General features: G+C 44.9%; 1 protein-coding gene across 1 annotated transcript in view; it reads right to left on the reverse strand.

Annotated features, from left to right (window-relative positions):
- Positions 1–18,781, reverse strand: part of LOC134984794 (zinc finger protein 271-like) — a 68,401-nt gene that overhangs the window by 36,127 nt on the left and 13,493 nt on the right. The window contains exons 6-7 of the mRNA XM_063950277.1: positions 18,174–18,521; positions 5,238–6,602 (exon numbers count right to left, since the gene is read on the reverse strand). Of these exons, the coding sequence (XP_063806347.1) occupies positions 5,238–6,602; positions 18,174–18,521 (1,713 nt within the window). The remainder of the gene's footprint in view (positions 1–5,237; positions 6,603–18,173; positions 18,522–18,781) is intronic.

Raw genomic sequence — 18,781 nt, forward strand, 5'->3', positions numbered from 1 at the left:
AGAAGAAAGGTCTTGGGTCCTGGATGAGGATCTCCATGCCCCAAGGCTTAAAAAGGCATTTTTTCGAGAATTTCCTCAGAATCCTGGCCTTAGGGGTTCCTTGACCCCTCCTCAAGGGGGGGGTACTGTTAGGCGCCGAGGGTCCGCCCGTCAGTGCGGCCCGGCGCCTAGCAACTAGGGACGCCGCAGGCAGACAGCCGCCGGCTCCCTAGCAACGCTAGACGCCGGGCGCACGGAGCCGCTCAGACCATAGCAACGGGGACGCCACTGTCGGACCGCGTTCCCCGTTGCTAGGTCTAATTAATCAGTTCATTTGTATCCTGGCCGTGCAGCATGCAGCTGCACGGCATGATGATTATTACCCTGTCTGGATCCTGATTGGAGGGTTCCCAAATAAAAGCACTCTCAGGACTTCTCACAGACGCCGGTAATAGCTTCCTGTTTGCTGTGTCAGTTACAGAGAGTTTCCAGTCCTGCTCAATCCGGTTGTTCCTGTCCTCAGTGATCCAGTACTTGGAATTTGTCATCTATTCCTGGAGTCCGACCGAGCACCTTTAACATCCTGTGGTGTTCGTGAGTCACGGCGTAGCCGTGTGTTGCGGCTTGACCGCTTACTGTTTATTATTTAGTTTCATTGTGTTCCGGAGCTTTTGCGGAGGATTCCGCTCCCACTAATCCACTCTGGTATCCAGCGGTGCTGGATAGGAGTAACGGATCAGTGGATCTTTGGTTGTCCTTTTCCCTGGCGGTTTGTCCGCACATACTTTTGGTTTAAGTTAGATAGCTTGTAACCCCTGGCCTGGTTGCTTAGTCAGAGGGCCCCTTGTTATCACCCTGTCTCGGATTTCCCTTTGTCTCCCATTAAGACCTGAGGGGGCATCGGGGTTGGGCAGACATAATCCGCCCTTCGAACGCGGCTGCCATGGGCTCAAGCAACCATAGTCTCGCAAGGGATTTCTGATAACACGGGCGAGACAACGGAGTTAGGGCGCCAGGGGTTACTAGGCTCTCCTGCTCCCGTAACCAGCATATCTTTCCAGTACTCAGACCTCTGTCATAAGATCTCCTCTGGTCTGGAGTACGGGAATCATAACAAATACATTATCTAAAGTTGTAACAGATAACGTAACACAATTGCATATATTAATATTAAGGTTGATTTAAACACAATATTGGGTGAGCAGTAATGGACATGTTATGGAGAATGAGGAAACAGATGAATGTATAGGGATAAAAAGTACATATCTGACATGAGAAATGAGGCATAGCTATATTGTCACAGACCTCTCATTTCCTCACAGTAACCATGGGCCAGATGTTATTTCCCATCATTTACAGACTTCTGTCGCTGCACCGAGATGCTAGGCTGTCAGCCAGTAGCCCTGCACCGCTCCGGCTCTTACATATAGTGTGCTGTTCCAGCTGGGAATGGGATGTCCCATCCACCTCACTGACGTGACAGGCTCAGCTGTCAGTCATGCAGCCCCACTGCGCCCACTCTCTCCATACTCATACATACATGTCTTTCTGGGAGTGTCTCATCCTGGTTGTCAGTGAGACAGTGTCTCTGGCATGTCACAATCCGGGTATCTGGACGTCATTACTTACCATTCAGATGTCTCCTGAGGCTGGCTCAGCGTTCCAGGGACGGATCTCGCCTGCATTGCTGATGTCCATACTGTACATCTCCCTCCTGTCACTCTAAAGCGATGTCACAAGCGGCTTCATGTTAAGTCTTAGAATGGCGTCTCCAGCCCTCCGTGGCCTCTGCCGCCGTTCCTGTGTTTCCAGTATACAGATTCATCAGTGTGGCGTCCCATGCCTGCCGCGGCCTCCGCTTTCATCCATGTGGTTCCAGTATGCAAGTGGTCAGTGTGGCGTCTCCTGCCCTCCGCGGCCTGCGCCGCCATTACTGCTGAATCTCCACATGGTTTCTCAAACTAGCTTTCCCTCCAAGTGCTAACATGGGCGCAGCCATGTTGGTTTCTATCATATGCCTCAGTTTCCACCAATCCGCTGCTCTACTGGAATCTGCATAATTGTTTAGCCAATGCCTGCCTTGCTGCAGGTATAAATATCCTGTGCCTGAACCAGGAAATCGTCAGTGCTTTGGTTGTCAAACCTTGTTTCCAGTCTCTCTCTCCTGTGGTTGTTTTTCCAGGTTTCCAGCTCCTGTCTCCAGCCTCCACTAAGAGACCCGCACCAGCCTACCACCTGCGGTGCAGCCCGACTCTGCAGTCCTCCGTGACTACTCCAGTTTCCAGCTACAGATCCATCTGCTTCCAGCAGAGATCAGCTTCTCTTAAAGTGCCGGTGCTTTTCCTGCAGATTTCCACAAACCACCGGTACCAGTATTTCATCGCTCCCAAGCTTCATATGATCATTTGGCTGGTACCATCCAGCATCCACTCCGTGTTAACACCTGACTGGTTCCAACCAGTACCCACAACAGCTACTTCATCAACAGCGGACCAGCTTTCCGAGGAACATCAGCTGGTGTGTTCCTGGGCTATTCTCACTACTACAGTCGGGCCTGGTAAGGACTTTCCATCTCAAGGACAATAAGAACTGTACCTAATTCTACCAGAGCCCTGTGGCCATTGCCAACCCGTAGTACCCAGGAACTGTGATATACTTACTGTTGATTATAATATTTATTTTACCACTGCTGTGACACATGGAGCTTGTTTAATAAATGATTATTGACTTTTACTTTGGTTGTCGTGGTCACGCCTTCGGGCAATCTTCCTACGTGTAACTTACATGTCCAGGGGTCTGATTCAACCTCCCAGGTTCCACTACATCTCAGCCCCTACAACTGAGGCTTCCTCCCATCAGCTCAGGCCCTCAGTTGTGACATGGCACAGCTGTGTAATCATGATGTGAGTGTGTATGCTGAGTAGTGAGTACTGCTAGCAGCAAGCCTCACAGCTTAACTGCAGTGTAGCAGTGTGGTGGGTGTGGGGGGAAGGGAGAAGGGGGTTGCTACACCAATGAGTCAAGGAATGGAGTAGTTGGATGGGACTCACACAGCAGGTGGTGAAAAGCTTAAAAATGAGGAGTGGTTGTAAGGGGAAGGAACTGGTAGGTGTAGAAGGGATTACTGAAGGTAAGGACTCTCAAGGAAAATTAGAGTGGGATCCCACAGGTACCAAAGTGGGTAAAGAGCAGCTTTTAGGAAGGAAATAGGTAAGACAGACCCTGTGTTTGACCCTTCTTTACCTCATGCAGGGTCGATCTTTGGACTCTCCAGTTCCTCAGGGGGCTATGGATCCTTTTTGCCCACTACCTGGCAGTTCTGTGGTCATCTCAGGCCATGAACCTCCCAGATGCCAGGCCTCCAGATAAACATGAAATGGTCATGGAGATGGTCCTGGGCTCTGTGAAGGAGGAGGTGGAAAAAGCAAAGGAAAGTTGTGTCCCTTCTGAAGGAGCAATGGTGGACATTGTGAATGGTGAAGGGAAGGTTTTGTGGGTGAAGAGGGAGTTATGCCATATATACCAGAAGCATGGGTCTTCAGCCTAGATGATGTGCCACCATTAATGTGGATTCTGTCTTGTCCGGCCAAGCTTGATTTACGGGCTTTGTAATTTTTTTAAGCAGGATAAAGGCTTAGTTTTTTTTATTTCTGCAGTAGACTAGAATAAGCCCAGACAGTCCCACTTCCATTATACCACCTGAAGGTGACGGTCAGTGACCACCGTGCCATCACTAACCTGTATGCTTACACAAAACAGAATGATGGAAAACTTACACGGTTTCTTTACATCTTCTGGGGTCCACTCCGAGATTAGACATTATGGCGTAATTACTCAGACGGGAATATAAAACAGAATAAAAAATAAAAGCTTTAATGTAATAATTAGATGCAAACAAAAGCTTTTATTATGAAATACAGAGGAGTATCCGCACCATATAGATGTAACATACAACAAACCACCGCAGATGGAACCCGGGTGACTCTAATGCACATGGCAATGTACAGGGTATATATGGACAGGATCTTGTATCAGAAAACACTCAGCACTTCTGATCAAGATGAGTGTCTGCAACAAGTTAGGCAAACTAGAAGTGAAAACACGTTCCAATGGCCGCCATATTGTCGTGCAGCAATACAGATTGTGGAAACTGGTATTAGACATTCACATTTACACAAAGCACAAGATACAAAATAAACAGCAGAAAAAAGACCTAAGCCTTTGGGATGTATTATTTAGGAAGTAAATAGAGATACATTAATGAAAAGCGTGAGTAACAGTCATCAGTCTGCTTGTGAAGGTCTCTAGAGTGGAGGCCTCTTGGACTGTGCAAGGCAGTGAGTTCCATGGTCAAAGCTAAACGTTCAACCCATAAATGAATGACAGGAGATTCTTGGTACTGCTGGTAACAGTCCATCTGTAGAAGCAAGCAAGCAAGCAAGCAGGGCAGTAAGGAGGCAGAAGCTGCTTCTAGTACCTTGGACCGTGTAATGTTGGGCTGGGAAGGTCAGTTAGCCAATTATGAAATAGATTTGTCATCTTACAGGCAGCCGGTGAAGGGAGTAGAGAATGGGTGTTATGTGGCAGGAATTAGCTGGTTAGGTAACAGCTTGGCTGCTGCATTCTGTACTAGCTGCAAGCTCTGTAATTCTTTTGCTGGGTGACCCAGGTAGATGGCATTGCAGTAGTCTATGAACTTCTGAGGGAATCAAGTGCTTGATTCTGGCTATGGTCCACAGATGAAAGAACGAGGATTTGTATGTGGCGTATACCGGATGTCTGTGTCAGCCACATACCAGGACAACACAAAGATTCAGCACATGTTCAGTATTTTGCAATTCTGAACACCAAAGCATAAATCCAGATGGTTGGTAAAGCTTGTCCTTTATTCGGGAGCTTCTATTATGTTTCACAAAGACTGAGTCACAGCCAACTGGCATCATCCACCCCTGGCGCTCAGCTAGACAACCATTTAGGATTGGTATTAGGTTCTCAGTACATGGTGCAAAAAGCAGGTCATCTGCATAGCAGTGGTAGACCAGGCCATGACGTCTGATTATATCACCCAGTGGTAGCATGTATATTTTATAAAGCATAAGAGATCGGATTCACCCTTGAGGAACATTGGACGACAGTGATAATTATACTCCAGAAGATGTAAATGGTTCCGTACTTGGGTAATGTCTAATATGTTCAACAAGAGCAGATTTATTTCTCTCACAGCATGAAAATGGCCTCTCATCTGTGAAATCGCTGATGTTTAACAAGAACTGATTTCCGTGCAAAACATTTCCCACACTCAGAACAGGAATATGGCATCTCACCTGTGTGACTTCTCTGATGTCTAACAAGATGTGATGTCGATGAAAAACATTTCCCACAATCAGAACAGGAAAATGGCTTCTCACCTGTGTGACTCCTCTGATGTCTAACAAGATGTGATGTCGATGAAAAACATTTCCCACACTCAGAACAGGAACACGGCTTCTCACCGGTGTGACTTCTCTGATGTATAACAAAATGTGATTTGCGTGCAAAACATTTCCCACACTCAGAACAGGAAAATGGCATCTCACCTGTGTGATTTCTCTGATGTATAACAAGATGTGATGTCGATGAAAAACATTTCCCACACTCAGAACAGGAATATGGCTTCTCACCTGTGTGACTTCGCTGATGTATAACTAAATGTGATTTGTGTGCAAAACATTTCCCACACTCAGAACAGGAATACGGCTTCTCACCTGTGTGACTTCTCTGATGTATAACAAGATGTGATTTCCATGCAAAACATTTCCCACACTCAGAACAGGAATATGGCTTCTCACCTGTGTGACTTCTCTGATGTATAACAAGATCTGGTTTCGATGAATAACATTTCCCACACTCAGAACAGGAATACGGCATCTCACCTGTGTGACTTCTCTGATGTATAACAAAATGTGATTTGTGTGCAAAACATTTCCCACACTCAGAACAGGAATATGGCTTCTCACCTGTGTGACTTCTCTGATGTATAACAAGAGCTGGTTTCCGTGCAAAACATTTCCTACACTCAGAACAGGAATATGGCTTCTCACCTGTGTGACTTCTCTGATGACTAACAAGAACTGATTTACATGCAAAACATTTCCCACACTCAGAACAGGAATATGGCTTCTCACCTGTGTGACTTCTCTGATGTATAACAAGATCTGATTTATATGTAAAACATTTCCCACACTCAGAACAGGAATACGGCTTCTCACCTGTGTGACTTCTCTCATGTCTAACAAGATATGATTTAGATGTAAAACATTTCCCACACTCAGAACATGGGAATGGCCTGTCACCTGCCTTAGCTGGCTGATGAGTAATAAGGTTTGTGTTTTGTGTAAAACATTTGGCATCTACAGAACAGGGAAACACTGAATCTACTCTCAGAGCTATAACAGATGCACCAATATCAGAGTGATCAGGAGAACATTCCCCAGGATCAGGGGGATCAGCTGATAGAGCTGGATGTATAATTGGGGTAATGGGGTTATCTCCTGGAGAATCCTGTCTACTGTCATCTGTTATTTCAGAATCCAGGGATAACATTAGATGTCCTTCTGAGATATTCCTGCTTGTGTGTCCATCTCCTGGAAATAAAATACATTAATATATAAAATGAGTAGACAAGACCAAGGGTGTTACAGGATACAATATATAATTCTATAACAGACATTTTTACCTGTAATCATTGCTTTTATGTTTATTAAAAAACAAAAAAAGCTAGGATGCTTAGACTGGAGCTTGATCAACACTGAAAGCTCATGTGGGATTACTAGAGGGGACGTGGACGCTCATGTGGGATCACTAGAGGTGACGTGGACGCTCACGTGGAATTACTAGAGGTGACACGGGCGCTCACGTGAGATTACTAGAGGTGACACGGGCGCTCACGTGAGATTACTAGAGGTGACACGGGCGTTCACGTGGGATTACTAGAGGTGACACGGACGCTCACGTGGGATTACTAGAGGTGACACGGACGCTCATGTGGGGTTACTAGAGGTGACATGGACGCTCATGTGGGGTTACTAGAGTTGACATGGACGCTCATGTGGGGTTACTAGAGTTGACATGGACGCTAACGTGGGATTACAAGAGGTGACACGGGCGCTCACGTGGGATTACTAGAGGTGACACGGGTGCTCACGTGGGATTACTAAAGGTGACACGGACGCTCACGTGAGTTTACTAGAGGTGACAGGGGCGCTCACGTGGGATTACTAGAGGAGACAAGGACGCTCGCGTGGGATTACTAGAGGTGACACGGACGCTCACGTGGGATCACTAGAGGTGACGTGGATGCTCACGTGGAATTACTAGAGGTGACGTGGATGCTCACGTGGGATTACTAGAGGAGACATGGACGCTCATGTGGGATCACTAGAGGTGACACGGACGCTCATGTGGGATCACTAGAGGTGACACGGACGCTCATGTGGGATCACTAGAGGTGACATGGACGCTCATGTGGGGTTACTAGAGGTGACATGGACGCTCATGTGGGGTTACTAGAGTTGACATGGACGCTCATGTGGGGTTACTAGAGTTGACATGGACGCTCATGTGGGGTTACTAGAGGTGACATGGACGCTAACGTGGGATTACAAGAGGTGACATGGACATTCATGTGGGATTACTAGAGGTGACATGGACACTCATGTGGGATTAGTAGAGGTGACATGGACGCTCATGTGGGATTACTAGAGGTGACATGGACGCTCATGTGGGATTACTAGAGGTGACATGGACACTCATGTGGGATTACTAAAGGTGACATGGACACTCATGTGGGATTAGTAGAGGTGACATGGACGCTCATGTGGGATTACTAGAGGTGACATGGACGCTCATGTGGATTACTAGAGGTGACACGGACGCACATGTGGGATTACTGGAGGTGACATGGACACTCATGTGGGATTACTAGAGGTGACATGGACGCTCATGTGGGATTACTAAAGGTGACATGGACGCTCACATGGGATTACTAGAGGTGACACGGACGCACATGTGGGATTACTGGAGGTGACATGGACGCTCATGTGGGATTACTAAAGGTGACATGGACGCTCATGTGGGATTACTAGAGGTGACATGGGCGCTCATGTGGGATTACTAGAGGTGACATGGACGTTCATGTGGGATTACTAGAGGTGACATGGACAATCATGTGGGATTACTAGAGGTGACATGGACACTCATGTGGGATTACTAGAGGTGACATGGGCTTTGCAATAATAAAACAGCAAAGAAGAGACAGTGCTGTCCTGTTTGCGCACTAATAAATAATATATAACCTTTATTAAGTACAGTAAAGTATGTAAGATAAATCAGTGATATATTAAGCACAAAGGTAAATGTATAAAGTTGAATAAAGTAATAAAGAAACAAGTGTATTTGTTGTTAAACATCGGCATGTATATTATATTGGGGGATAATTGATTCAGTGCTGGTAATCCTGTTCAGTAAGAATATATTAATATATTACACCCATACGAGGATGGGATAAATTACACATTTAATAACATTGTGGCAGAGTTTCCTCCAGCGGTAATCTCAATGTAACATCATACTGTATGTATAAACATTTTATGGGGGGGGGATTCAGTTCATCGCAAAAACTCCCTAACCAATTAGCCGCAAAAAGTTATTGGTGATAATTCTCCATAGGTTTTTTATTTTGCTCACAAATGTCTGCGCACTGAGCAGTTGTGCGGTGTTAGGAGGAACTTATTTGAAATAAGATTTTAAACCTACCGGTAAATCTATTTGTCCTAGTCCGTAGAGGATGCTGGGGACTCCGTAAGGACCATGGGGTATAGACGGGCTCCGCAGGAGACATGGGCACCTAAAAAGAACTTTTCCTATGGGTGTGCACTGGCTCCTCCCTTTATGCCCCTCCTCCAGACCTCAGTTAGAGAACTGTGCCCAGAGGAGATGGACACTACAAGGCAGGATTTAAAAATCCCAGGGCAAGATTCATACCAGCCCACACCAATCATACCATGTAACCTGGAACATACATAACCAGTTAACCGTATGAACAACAACAGTGACGGTCAAAAACAGACTCCAACTGTAACATAACCCTTATGGAAGCAACAACTATATACAAGTCTTGCAGAGTTTCCGCACTGGGACGAGCGCCCAGCATCCTCTACGGACTAGGAGAAATAGATTTACCGGTAGGTTTAAAATCTTATTTTCTCTTACCTCCTAGAGGATGCTGGGGACTCCGTAAGGACCATGGTGTTTATACCAAAGCTCCCAATCGGGCGGGAGAGTGCGAATGACTCTGCAGCACCGACTGAGCAAAAGCTAGGTCCTCGTCAGCCATGGTATCAAACTTGTAGAATTTAGCAAAGGTGTTTGACCCCGACCAAGTTGCCGCACGGCAAAGCTGTAATGCCGAGACGCCTCGGGCAGCCGCCCAAGAAGAGCCCACCTTCCTAGTGGAATGGGCCTTAACCGAATTTGGAACCGGCAATCCAGACACAGAATGAGCCTGCTGAATCGTATTACAGATCCAGCGAGCAATAGTCTGCTTCGAAGCAGGTGCGCCAATCTTATTAGCAGCATACAGGACAAACAGTGCCTCTGTTTTCCTAATTCTAGCCGTTCCGGCTACATAAATCTTCAAAGCCCTGACTACGTCCAGGGACCTGGAATCCTCCAAGTCACTCGTAGCCACAGGCACCACGATAGGTTGGTTCAGATGGAATGAAGAAACCACCTTAGGCAAAAATTGAGGGCGTGTCCTCAATTCCGCTCTATCCACATGAAAAATCAAGTAGGGGCTCTTGTGTGACAAGGCCGCCAATTCTGACACTCTCCTTGCCGATGCCAAGGCCAACAACATGACCACCTTCCAGGTATGAAATTTAAACTCAACCCTGTTAAGTGGTTCAAACCAGTGTGATTTTAGGAACTGCAACACCACGTTCAGGTCCCACGGTGCCACTGGAGGCACATAAGGAGGCTGGATGTGCAGCACTCTCTTTACAAACGTCTGGACTTCTGGAAGAGAAGCCAATTCCCTCTGAAAGAAAATCGAAAGGGCTGAAATCTGTACCTTAACAGAACCTAATTTCAGGCCCATATCCACTCCTGTCTGCAGGAAGTGGAGAAAACGCCCTAAATGAAAATCTTCCGTAGGGGCGTTCTTGGTTTCACACCAAGACACATACTTTCACCAGATACGGTGATAATGTTTCAATGTTACCTCCTTCCTAGCCTTTATTAAAGTAGGGATGACCTCCTCCGGAATCCCCTTCTCCGCTAGGTTTCGGCGTTCAACCACCATGCCGTCAAACGTAACCGCGGTAAGTCTTGGAATATACAGGCCCCCTGTTGCAACAGGTCCTATCTCAGAGGGAGAGGCCAGGGATCTCCTGTGAGCATCTCTTGAAGATCTGAGTACCAGGCCCTTCGAGGCCAGTCTGGAACAACAAGTATCGTCTGTACTCTTCTTCGCCTTATGATCCTCAACACTTTTGTGATGAGAGGAAGAGGAGGAAACACGTAGACCGAGTGGAACACCCACGGTGTTACCAGGGCGTCTACTGCTACTGCCTGAGGGTCCAGAGACCTGGCACAATACCTCCGAAGCTTTTTGTTGAGGCGTGACGCCATCATGTCTATTTGAGGAATTCCCCAAAGACGTGTTATGTCTGCAAAGACTTCTTGATGAAGTCCCCACTCTCCTGGATTGAGATCATGTCTGCTGAGGAAGTCTGCTTCCCAGTTGTCCACTCCCGGAATGAAGACAGCCGACAGAGCACTTCCGTGATTTTACCGCCCAGCGAAGAATCCTTGCGGCTTCCGCCATCGCGACTCTGCTTCTTGTCCCGCCTTGGTGGTTCACATGAGCCACTGCTGTGACATTGTCTGATTGAATCAGAACTGGTAGGTTTCGAAGAAGACTCTCCGCTTGTCGAAGGGCGTTGTATATGGCCCTGAGTTCCAACACATTGATGTGTAGACAGGACTCCTGGTCTGACCACGGCCCCTGAAAATTTTTTCCTTGGGTGACTGCTCCCCATCCTCGGAGACTCACGTCCATGGTTAACAGGATCCAGTCCTAAATTCCGAACCTGCGACCCTCCAGCAGGTGAGCACTTTGCAGCCACCATAGGAGAGACACTCTGGCCCTTGGGGACAGAGTTATTTTCCGATGTAAGTGCAGATGCGACCCGGACCATTTGTCCAGAAAGTCCCATTGAAACCTCCTCGCATGGAACCTGCCGAAGCGGATGGCCTCGTAGTCCGCCACCATTTTTCCCAGAACTCGAGTGCATTGATGAACTGACACCCATTTCGGTTTTAGCAGGTCTCTGACCATGTTCTGGATGTCCTGGGCTTTTTCCAACGGAAGAAAAACCTTCATTTGTTCCGTATCCAGTATCATACCTAGGAACATTAGTCGAGTTGTCGGAATCAACGGTGACTTTGGTAGATTCAGAATCCAACCGTGTTGCTGGAGCACTCTCAGAGAGAGCGTTACACTGTTCAGCAATTTTCTCTCTTGATCTCGAATTTATCAGGAGATCGTCCAAGTATGGGATAATTGTGACTCCATGCTTGCGCAGGAGCACCATGATTTCAGCCATTATCTTGGTGAAAATCCTTGGGGCCGTGGAAAGACCAAATGGCAACGTCTGAAATTGGTAATGACAATCCTGTACAATGAATCTCAGGTATTCCTGATGGGAAGGATATATGGGGACATGAAGGTACGCATTCTCTATGTCCAGTGACACCATAAACTCCCCCTCCTCCATACTGGCTATAATCGCCCTGAGCGATTCCATCTTGAATTTGAATCTTTTCATGTACAGGTTTAGGGATTTTAGATTCAAAATAGGTCTTTGTGTAGGAGAAAGGAATAACCCAGAGTTCTCGGGCACTTGGATATGGGGTGCTCTGTCAAGCAGCAGCCGTAAAAAACGGGAAGTCACTCCCACAGTAGATATACAAAAAAAAGCAATCGAGGCTGCGCTAGATTATTACATAAAACAAAAATAATATCTGATAATTCAATGTTTAGTTAAAAATGAATGTATTTAATATGGGAATATAAACCATCAATGGTAGTTCCAAATAATGACATTAAAAAGTACACATGGTAGAATAAATAAAACCAGGGTTACCCATAGGCCAGGAATATAGGTGGTATTGAATTAGGAAAGTCAGTTCCAGATTTGTTCCCCCAATAGTTAATATGTCCAGCAACTACAGATTTAGGAGGTGTATATATCCAAAATTGTGGCTTTTACCGCTAGAGGATAAGTTGCTCCAAGGTGGTAAATGGTGAGCTCCTCATGCAGTGCGGTGGACAAAGTTCAACAGCTCAGCCAAATAAGACACCTTCCGGTATGGATCTTGTGCTGGAATGTAGTAGGGGATGGTCTGGACTTTTTAGCAAGAGTTCCTGGCGTGAAAAAGCTGCCACCCCAGTGCATCCAGTAATGGATAGGGCCGAAATCTGCACCTTTATGGACCACTTGCATTCAACATATGCCACATGTCCATCCATTCCTGAGTCGGCACCACCGACGGGGACACACCACTCATTTGCTCCACCTCCTCCTTGGAGAAGCGTTCCGCCTCAGACATGTCGACACGCATGTACCGACACCCCCCACACACAGGGATAAACCTATAAGGGGACAAAACCCCAACCAGGCCCTTAGGAGAGACAGAGAGAGAGTATGCCAGCACACACCCAGCGCTTAATAACACTGGAAAAAATAAATGACCAGATAGCGTATATATATATATATATATATAAATATATATATATCCAATTCCCACTCACTGCGTTACCAATGTGCCCCCCAGCAGGGGAGAGACCGGGGAGCCAGCGTCCTCATGCAGCTTCTGTGGAGAAAATGGCGCTGGTTAGTGGTGAGGATCAAGCTCCGCCCACCCGACGGCGGGCTTCTGTCCCAGTGCAATTGTAATAAAATGTCGGGGGATTCTTGGATTTACTGCCTCCGCAGCCTAATCATACTCTTTGTGCATCAAACTTTGGGGATTATTGCTGCCCAGGGCGCCCCCCCCCCCCCCTGCACCCATCAGTGCTGCCTCTGTGTGTTGTGTCTGGGAGCAATGGCGCGCAGCGGTACCTCACGAAGATCTGAAGTCTTCTGCCGCCTGAGATGTCTTCTATCTTCTCATACTCACCCGGCTTCCATCTTCCAGCATCTGTGAGGAGGACGGCGGTGCGGCTCCAGGACGAACCCCAGGGCAAGACCTGTGTTCCGACTCCCTCTGGACCTAATGGTGTCCAGTAGCCTAAGAAGCAGAGCCTATCAGTTAAGTAGGTCTGCTTCTCTCCCCTCAGTCCCACGATGCAGGGAGCCTGTTGCCAGCACGACTCCCTGAAAATAAAAAACCTAACAAAATTATTTTTCCACAGAAAACTCTGGAGAGCTCTCTGCAGTGCACCCATTCTCCTCTGGGCACAGAATCTAACTGGGGTCTGGAGGAGGGGCATAGAGGGAGGAGCCAGTGCACACCCTTAGGAAAAGTTCTTTTTAGGTGCCCATGTCTCCTGCGGAGCCCGTCTATAACCCATGGTCCTTACGGAGTCCCCAGCATCCTCTAGGACGTAAGAGAAAAAGGCTTTGTAGATGTTTACTACTGTATTGTCTTACTGACCTATAGTTTCCTACTGTATTGTCTTACTGACCTATAGTTTCTTACTGTATTGTCTTACTGACCTATAGTTTCCTACTGTATTGTCTTACTGACCTATAGTTTCCTACTGTATTGTCTTACTGACCTATAGTTTCTTACTGTATTGTCTTACTGACCTATAGTTTCCTACTGTATTGTATTACTGACCTATAATTTTACTGTATTGTCTTACTAACCTATAGTTTCCTTCTGTATTGTCTTACTGACCTATAGTTTCTTCTGTATTGTCTTTACTGACCTATAGTTTCCTACTGTATTGTCTTACTGACCTATAGTTTCCTACTGTATTGTCTTACTGACCTATAGTTTCCTTCTGTATTGTCTTACTGACCTATAGTTTCTTCTGCATTGTTTTACTGACCTATAGTTTCCTTCTCTATTCTTACTGACCTATAGTTTCTTCTGTATTGTCTTACTCATCTAGTTGCCTTCTGTATTGTCTTACTGACCTATAGTTTCCTACTGTATCACTGTCTTACTGACCTATAGTTTCCTACTGTATCACTGTCTTACTGACCTATAGTTTCCTGTCATACTGACCTATAGTTTCCTACTGTATTGTCTTAGGGCCCTACACACTAAAAGATTATCTGTCCAATCTGGCTGATTGGAAAGAAAATCTGGCAATGTCTGGGAGCAAATGGCAATTTACTATTTGCTCTCAAAGATTGGAAAACAGACAAAAAGGGACTTTCAGACAAATTGGTTACATTTGTTTCATTAAACCAATTTATCTGAAGTGTGTTTGTCCATTTTCTTGATTTTGGGAGCAAATGGTTGATTGTCATTTGCTCCCAGACATTGCCAGATTTTCTTTCCAATCAGCCAGATTGGACAGATAATCTTTAAGTGTGTATGGCCCTTTACTGACCTATAGTTTCTGACTGTATTGTCTTACTGACCTATAGTTTCCTACTGTATTGTCTTACTGACCTATAGTTTCTTACTGTATGGTCTTACTGACGTATCGTGGCTTACTGTAGTCTTACTGACCTATAGTTTCCTTATTTTTTGTCTTGCTGACCTATAGTTTCTTCTGTAATGTCTTACTGACCTATAGTTTCCTTCTGTATTGTCTTACTGACCTATAGTTTCCTTCTGTATTGTCTTACAGACCTATAGTTTCCTACTGTATTGTCTTACTGACCTATAGTTTCCTTCTGTATAGTCTTACTGACCTATAGTTTCTTCTGTATTGTCTTACTGACCTATAGTTTCCTTCTGTATTGTCTTACAGACCTATAGTTTCCTACTGTATTGTCTTACTGACCTATAGTTTCCTACTGTATTGTCTTACTGACCTATAGTTTCCTTCTGTAATGTCTTACTGACCTATAGTTTATTCTGTAATGTCTTACTGACCTATAGTTTCTTCTGTATTGTCTTACTGACCTATAGTTTCTTCTGTATTGTCTTACAGACCTATAGTTTCCTATATACATAGTTTTCCTGTCTATGTATGGTAGGTATGGAAGGGATACCTACCATACATAGACAGTATATATAAGCCTCAGCCTCTCCCTTCTGAAAATGATAATGAATAAGGTGTATGTGTGGATACCATGCACATGTAACTGATTCTATTTACAGGAAACAATAGGGAGAGCCCACGGCTGTCTGGCAGTGTTCTAGATGGTAAAGTATTACACATATGAATATATTTCTTCTAAATAAAATATTTTTCACCCTGATTGATATAATACTGATAGTAAGAGAATTCAGTCAATAGTAATCTTTCTTTTAATTAATTAAGATCCATATATATGAATTTTTAGTGAATAGTTATTAAAGGTTATATTTTAATTGCAATTAAGTTAACAAGAGTGCTCCCTAAAAGGAAGTTTACTTCTTTCTTTCCGGACCGCTCTTCTATGCAGAAGGGAAATATCTGCTGTTTATTGAGAGATGCTCCCTGTAAGGAATTTACCACTTGCAGCTGAAATTGCAAAAGACCCCTCCCCTTGCATCAGGTAAATTAATGTCTCCTATGATTATGACTTCTCCCTTTAAAGCCATTTTAGTGATGTCCAACAATAGATTCCTGTCCAAATCCTGCCCCAGGCTACGTGGTCTAGAGATCACCCCAATGCGAATAATGTCCTTTTTCCCGGTTTCTGTGGTGACCAAAAGGGCCACAGATTTGTCTTCAATATTTTGTATTAATTGAAGTAGCATTTATGCTTTTTTCCCACATACATTGCTACCCTTCCTCCTACACTGACCATTCTATCCTTCCTAAATAAATTGTATCCTGCTATAGCTATGTCCCAGTCATGATTCTCATTGCACCATGACTCTGTAATTGCCACAATATCCAGGTTATCCCTGGTCATTATCACAATTAGCTCTGGAATTTTGTCTCCTAAGCTCCTAGCATTTGCACACATAGCTTTAAGAATTATGTCTGTGCATCTGTTATTAGTAGCCATGTCCAGACAGTACAAAATAAATGACAAGCTTAAAGTTGAAATTACCTGTTTGGTGATGTTGCTCTGTATTTGGTATTTGTTTTTTTAACTAATCAGGAATCACACTCTGTCCTTTACACCACGACTACACCTCGCTAAATGTAAAGATATAAACCTGACCACAAATGGCCAAATAGGTCTACTATATACAAGGAGTATAAAAAAAAATCATTTAACAAAATGAAGGTTATTTAATAAAAGGTTGCTAAACTGAGAAATTTAGATCCCATACAAATTAGGCACTCCACAAAAAACACACTACTACTTATATATGATCCCTAAAAATAAACTTCTGCTTGTTACTTTTTTATTTTTTTTTATTTAATATTTTTATTAAGTCGAGTAAACTGTTACAATACAGACAGGAGATGACAACTCTGAATAAATATTGAATCACATACATGTTATCCCGTGGAGGGGTAACCCAATATAACAAGAACAAGGGAGTACGTCAATAATGACAGATGTATATATCGACTACAATTTTTCTGTGTTTAAACAATGATAAACATAAAGAGGAAAAGTAGTAAAAAGAAAGAAGAATCTGAGGAGGAGACAGATAGAGTGGGAGAAAGAGAGGGAAGGGGGGGGAATGGGAGAGTGGTGGATCGTCAGAGAAGCTAGCAGGGTGGGGATGTGCCTTGGAGGGCAATACCTCCCTGGTACAAACCATGTCAACTGTCCAACCAAGGACGGCATAGCATCTCTTATATTTATTATGACCTTTTGGTATAGGTTAATGCAACATACCGCATCACATTACATCACACCCCTGAGGTGGAGGGTGTAATAAAGATGAACCATGGTTCCCATATCCTCCTATATTTGTCCGATCTGTCATGTAAGGATGCTGTAATTTTCTCCATCGTGGAGATATGCCAAATTTTAGCTATTAGCATGCTCCTAGGGGGGGTATTGTTTTTTTTCCAGTTCTTAGCTATAACACAGCGGGCTGCATGTAAGATTTGAAGTACTAGGCTGTTTGCATGGCTATCTAAATTGGGTAAGGGAAGGCCCAGCAGGGCTGACCATGGGCCCAGGGTTATTCGTGAACAGAAGATAGAACTAATGAGAGATTCCACCTGAGTCCAGAACATGTGTATTTTTGGGCATGACCACCATATATGTTTGAAATCTCCGGTTTGGCCGCATCCACGCCAACATAGTGGAGAGGACCCTGGAAAAATCCTGTGCAGGGTCGCAGGGACCCGATACCATCTCGTGTAGACTTTATAAGAATTTTCCTTTGCCAAGGAGGAAATTGAAGACTGAGCTACTTTTTGTCTAATGGTTTCCCAGGAGTCTTCGTTGGGGGGTGGGCCTAGGTCCTGTTCCCACTTACTTTCATGGGGGAGTAGATTTACTGCCTTCAGGGAACGTAACAAACCGTAGAGTATGGAGATAATACCCTGCCGCATGGGAGAGTAAATACAAAGACGCTCCAAGGGGGTAGGCTGGCGAAAAACCTGGGATTTGGGAAGGGAGCTTAAAAAGGAGCGGAGTTGTAAGTATTCATATACTACAGGTTGGGAAATATTATATCTGTCACTTAGCGATTGAAGGGAACGCCATGAGGACCCATCTATAAAATCAAACACCAGACACGGGCGCGGGTCCAAACGGAGCCACGAGTGGGATCGCAATGTAGAGCCTGGGGGGAAATCCCGGTTATCCCAAATGGACGTGATGGGTGAAGGGAAAGTGGACAGGCCGTAATGTCGAATGCAGAAAAGCCACAGGGAGCAGGTGAGTTTTGTTGAAGGGATACAAGTATGCATAGACCGTAGTGGCTCTGCTTGTTACTTTTAATAACACTATAGTGATGTGTGTAATAACTCTCTTCATCTGATGTTTGTCATGGATAACCTTGTGTTATAAACACCCAACTGAAAACAGGGCTGATGGCGGAGGAGGGTGAAGAATAAGAGATTGCTGTAGTGACTGAGCAATGAGAATATGTGACTTCTGTAATAATTGTTTATTACTCACCTGTGCTGATATCTGTAGGGATCTCCTCCTCCTTACACTGCTGATCACCCCTCACATACGTCTCTTCTTCTCCCTCTGTATCTTCTGTCATCATATCAGTCGCATACGTATTTTCTTCTCCCTCTATATCTTCTGCCTTTATATCAATCACATACGTCTCGTCTTCTTCCTCTATATCTTCTGCCTTCATATCAGTCACATACATCTTTTCTTCTTCCGCTGTATCTTTTGCCTTCATATCAGTCACATACGTCTCTTCTTCTCCATCTATATCTTCTGCCTTTAGATCAGTCACATGTGTCTCTTCTTCTCTCCTTATATCTTCTGCCTTTATACGAGAAAGACGTTCTACCTAAATAACCCAAAAAAAGATGATTTTGGTACTTACCTATAAATCCATTTCTCTAAATCCTCTAGGGGACACTGGAGTCTTATACAGTAGGGGTGTGAAGCTTGCAACCGGAGGTGTGGCACAATCTAAAATTAGCATTGTCTGCACAGCCGGCTCCTCCCCCTTCACATCCCTCCTCCCTCAGTTTGAAAAATTTGACTGAGAGAATAGGACATGATACTATAGTACTTGGCGAGGAACCAAACCGTACAACAAA

This window comes from Pseudophryne corroboree (assembly GCF_028390025.1).
Source record: "Pseudophryne corroboree isolate aPseCor3 chromosome 3 unlocalized genomic scaffold, aPseCor3.hap2 SUPER_3_unloc_80, whole genome shotgun sequence".
NCBI classification, from domain to species: domain Eukaryota; kingdom Metazoa; phylum Chordata; class Amphibia; order Anura; family Myobatrachidae; genus Pseudophryne; species Pseudophryne corroboree.